We start from the raw sequence: 4,830 nt of genomic DNA, 5'->3' as shown, positions 1-4,830 counted from the left end.
TAACTTTTCCTGTCCTATCGCTTAGTAGAACACCCTAACTGCCATAATGAGATATCTCTTGTTTCATATCTCTTGATTCTATCCAGAGGACTTATCATCCTCTCTTTCTTGATCATTTTAGGTCAAGATGCCTCCAAGGAAAAGACCCAACTCAAAGAACAACAATCCTCCACCACCCCCCTCTCCATTTGATACCGCCATGTTCCAAGCAGTCGTTACTACTGCTGTGGCTGCTGCTATGTCACAAATGAACCCTGGCGGTCCTGGCGGGCAAGGAGGTGGTACTCAGCCTGAAAACTAGGAAGGTGGTCAGGGACACCAGAAAGACTGTTCCTATAAGGACTTCATGAACGCAAAACCCACATCCTTCGACGACACTGGAAGTGTTATTGCCCTGACTCAATGGATTGAGAAAATTGAGTACATTTTCGAAATCTGTTCCTGTTCCGAAGCCAACAAAGGAAAATTCGCCGCTTGCACTTTCGCCAACAGGGCATTGACCTGGTGGAATGGTCGGGTCAAATCTCTAACCCTACCAGTGTCAAACGCTATGGGTTGGGAGAGTTTGAAGGAAATTCTACTTGTTGAGTACTGCCCTCGGGTCGAATTGCAAAAACTGGAGCACGAACTTTGGAACCTAAAGATGAAGGGTTCCGTTGTTGCCGCCTACACTTCTAGGTTTGAAGACCTAGCGCTCCTCTATCCGGGAATGGTTACCCCAGAGAGCAAAAAGATTGAAAGATTCATTTGGGGGCTGACCCAGCCAACTAAGGGAAATGTTTTGGCTGCGAAGCCAAACACCTTCGACAACGCTAAATGCCTGGCACAAACTCTGATTGATCATGGAGACAGTCTCGGTGAAGTGGCCACCGCTCCTGAACCGGAAAAAAGGAGTGCTGACAAAAGAAAATTCTGGAAACAGAAGAAAGTTCAATCTTCGCAGGAGCCCTCGAAGAAGCAGCAAACAGTAGCAGTCCAAGCTGCTACTACCCCTATTGCTACTGCTTCCACTCAAGCACCTACCAGTAGATATGTTGGTACCTTCCCTCGGTGCGACAAGTGCAACTACCATCATCTCACTTCCAGCCCATGCCGTGAGATGCTCTACAACAACTATGGCAAAAAGGGCCACACTGCTCGAAACTGCAAATCACCAGCAAAAAGTTATTCCGTCACTGTAACCCATTTCCGTTTGTGAAATTGATTTTTATTGAATTTTTCCGTTAACTTTTGCGTTAGGCAAATCAGTTAAGATTTTTATTATGATTTATTAAGTGTCGGAACGAAATACAAACACGTGTAACACCTTCAATATCCCTTAAAAAGTTTTTAGTTTCAACCAAGTCAGTTTACGACCATTTAATCAGGTATGACCATAAGCTCCGTATAACGTCGGTATGTCGTAGATCCCCACCTGGCCATAAACTCAAACCCTATATAAGGGTTGAGTTGTCATCTTTGGAAGCCTTTTGCCCAACCTCATAGCTCTCTCTCTACTCTCTCTCTCTCTCTCTACAAGTCGATTTTGATCCAAAAACGCCCCTTTCGAGCTCCAAAATTGTAAGTAGTCCTTCCTAGCTTATTATTTAGCCTGGTATTCATGAAAATTCGTGTATAAATCATCAAAAACCCTCAAAATCATGTGTTTACGGTTGAGGAACACCCTCAAAACCGTAAACACCCATAAGTGGGGTTTTAAAGCCCCAAAACCCTTCCAAGTCACTCCTAATGCTTATCTATGACTTAGGGACTTGCATGAGTGAACTTAGAACACCAAAAGCATGTCTTTAAGAGGGTAAACATGAGTTTACAACCCATGAACATTCATGGACCATAAACACCTTTTTAAGGTGTTAAATTGCCCTTAAACACCTCCTATGGCTTGGATAAATGTCTAGAACCCACCACCATCGAAGTAGGGACCTTAAACATCACAGAAACCAAGACCTTAATGAGATTACGGTCGTAAAGCCCCAAGGAATTGGTCCCTTGGCTGTAAACTCCCTTAAGGAGGTCAAACGCTGCCCTAACTTCCTTCCATGGCTTGTATAAAGGACTACAAACATGTATGCTTAACCTAGAAACATCAAAGCCTGAATTGAGGGGGCAAGTATGAGTTTACGGCCGTAAACTCTATGTTAACAGCCGTGAACTCCCCTAAATGGTCCATTTGAAACCTTAATCACTTTCTATGCCCTATAATTGAACCTAGCTTATTTCCCCAAGTTATATAAAACCTTTGAGAAACCAAAAACATCCCACCCATTAGCTTACGGCCGTAAACTCATGGGGATATGGTCTTTGGGCCGTAAAGGGTTTACTCTTGAAGAGTAAACTCCCTAACTAAGCCATACACTCATTAGATGCAACCTCTATCACTTCCAACACTTGAGACAAGGTGTTTTCGAGCATCAGAGTGTATTATCTTACTTAATTAGTGGTTCAATGCCTAATTAGATATAATTATGTATCACTTTATGTTACATCGGACCCTCGCGTGTGTTCAAGCCCTAAATTGACACCCAGAGTCCTACCCGGCACATCCTTATCTGGTGAGTTCATACCCCTACACCTTTTTCCGTGTTTTTCATGTTTTCAGGGGGAGAATATAAGCAAAAGTAAAAGGGTACTTGTACTCAGAATCCTTTTATTTTGTATTAAATGGTTACATGTTCATCATGCTTTTAACACAGAAAACCGTTTTATCAACCAACTATGAAATTAACTGTCTAGTTAAGTTTTCAAGACTAAAACAAAGGGACTTATGAATCTTATCATAAAATGTTATATTTTATATTCATAAAACGAGAATTTCCATATTATTACTTGTAAATTCGTTATTATTAAGATTGGAAACACGTCCTTGGTAAAACTCCACAGAGATACGCGAGTGTAGGACTAACCATGTAACCAGAATCTCTCGGAGGGAGAACGTGACTTGTGTGTACAAATCTATACGGGACTGACTATCCCGCACGTTGCTGCTAGCTACAGTGGGACCGGCAGGTCTACGGGTGACAAAGTCATAAAATGCTACTAGCCCTGTTACGTGCCATTTCTAGTTTATTGTATGGTTATAGAACTCGCAACTTAGATAATGGAGATTTACTCTTAAGTAATAATGAACCTAGTGAACTAACCTCAAAGTAATAATTGTTTTGATTACTGGAGGGTATCGGTAATACCCTTAGGTATTAGTTCACAACTTACTGATTAGTTTTATATAAGTGTTAAAACTGATGTACTTATCAAGGATAACCAAACATTCAGGGAAACTTTGCCTAACGATACAAGTTGGTAGATACTTGTACACTCCATTCCGGATCGATAACGAACCACCAACTTTTAAGGAAAATAAGGGTTTTTCCTGGGATAACATATCTTTTCATAAACAGGCTGTTTAACATATTGGTAACCAAACTTCTTTTGTAGGAAAATATGGGATTTTCTTGGGAAACAACTTTTCGTAAACTTAAAGGAACATTTTCATTCACCAGAAACAAACCGCTTATGAACTCACCAGCTTTATGCTGATATTTTAAAACTGCTTGTATTCTCTGGTTCTCGTTAGACAGGTATCTCGCTTACTTTTGGAGAAGACGGTGCATATAGAAGTCTCATCTATACTTTTGTTATACTGATGTGTATATATAAAACATGTACTTCCTTACTTTCAAAACAAATGTAAATGTTCTTATGTAATGTAATGGTTATGTTTACTATGCTTGCTATGTACATTGGTTGTGATACTTTACATGACGTCCTCCGCCCCGAAACGCTTCCGCCATCGGTTTCGGGGTGTGACAGGTTGAGGGCATGCGACCAGAGAACTGGAAACTAGAGAGGATCAGGGGGAGAACACCCAACTTGTGAAGGATAGTCGGGGATTATTGACCCGATGCGATTGGGTATGGGTTCCAATGTCTGGTGGGGTCAGACTGACAGTTATGGAGGAGGCTCACAAGTCTCACTTTTCTATTCACCTGGGGGCCACCCTTATGTACCAGGACTTGAGTTTAAGTTACTGGTAGCCGTGCATGAAGTGAGAAATCACTTGGTACGTCGAGAGGTGCTTGACCTGTAGGATGGTCAAGGCCGAGTATCAGAGGCTGCATGGCCATCTACAACCCTTGGAGATTCCCTTGTAGAAATAGGAACAAATCACGATGGACTTCATTACCAAGCTGCCGAGGACGATGAAGGGGTTTGATGCTATATGGGTCATCGTGGACCGATTGACCAAGAGTGCCCATTTCTTGGCTCTACGGGAGAGTTCATCGGCCGAGAAGTTGGATGACGAGTATGTTCGCGAGATCGTTGCTCACCACGGGGTTCCGGTCTCCATTTTTCTGACCAAGATGTTAGATGTACCTCCTATTTCTGGCAGAAGTTCGATGAGGAAATGGGCACGCGACTACATTTTAGCACAACCTATCATCCGCAGACCGATGGTCAGAGTGAGCAGACCATACAGACCCTTGAGGACACGTTGAGGGCGTGTGCCATTGACTTTAGTGGGAGCTGGGATTCCCACCTACCCCATGAAGAGTTCGTCTACAACAAAAGCTCTCATTCAAGCATTGGTGGCTCGCCTTTGGAGCATTTGTATGGGTGGAGATGTCTCACCCCGGTTTTTTGGGGTGATGTTGGACACATGATGATGGGACGGACGGAGGTAGTCTTGCAGACTATCGAGAAGATTCAATAGACTAGACAGTGACTACAGACCGCTCAGAGTCGACTGAAAAACTACTCCGACAGACGCCGATCTGAGTAAGAGTTCCAGGTCGGCAACATGGTACTCCTGAAGGTCTCGCCCAAGAAGCGCGT

The 4,830-nt window shown here is 43.0% G+C and overlaps 1 protein-coding gene across 1 annotated transcript; it reads left to right on the top strand.

Moving 5' to 3' along the window:
* The first annotated feature begins 346 nt into the window (after positions 1–346).
* Positions 347–1,198, top strand: LOC128129133 (uncharacterized). Its single transcript, XM_052767807.1, has 2 exons — positions 347–712; positions 764–1,198. The coding sequence occupies exons 1-2, from the start codon at positions 347–349 to the stop codon at positions 1,196–1,198; spliced, it is 801 nt and encodes a 266-aa protein (XP_052623767.1).
* Positions 1,199–4,830: the final 3,632 nt, after the last annotated feature.

This window comes from Lactuca sativa, chromosome 9, assembly GCF_002870075.4.
Source record: "Lactuca sativa cultivar Salinas chromosome 9, Lsat_Salinas_v11, whole genome shotgun sequence".
NCBI classification, from domain to species: domain Eukaryota; kingdom Viridiplantae; phylum Streptophyta; class Magnoliopsida; order Asterales; family Asteraceae; genus Lactuca; species Lactuca sativa.
The sequence above is the reverse complement of the archived record's forward strand: the minus strand, read 5'-3'. Positions and strand labels throughout refer to the sequence as shown.

Excerpts from the sequence above, each read along its gene's own strand:
- LOC128129133 (XM_052767807.1), top strand. The coding sequence starts at position 347 with ATGAACGCAAAACCCACATCCTTCGACGACACTGGAAGTGTTATTGCC. Across the intron at positions 713-763 it reads CGCTCCTCTATCCGGGAATG|CCAACTAAGGGAAATGTTTT; the intron begins GTTACCCCAGAG and ends GGGCTGACCCAG.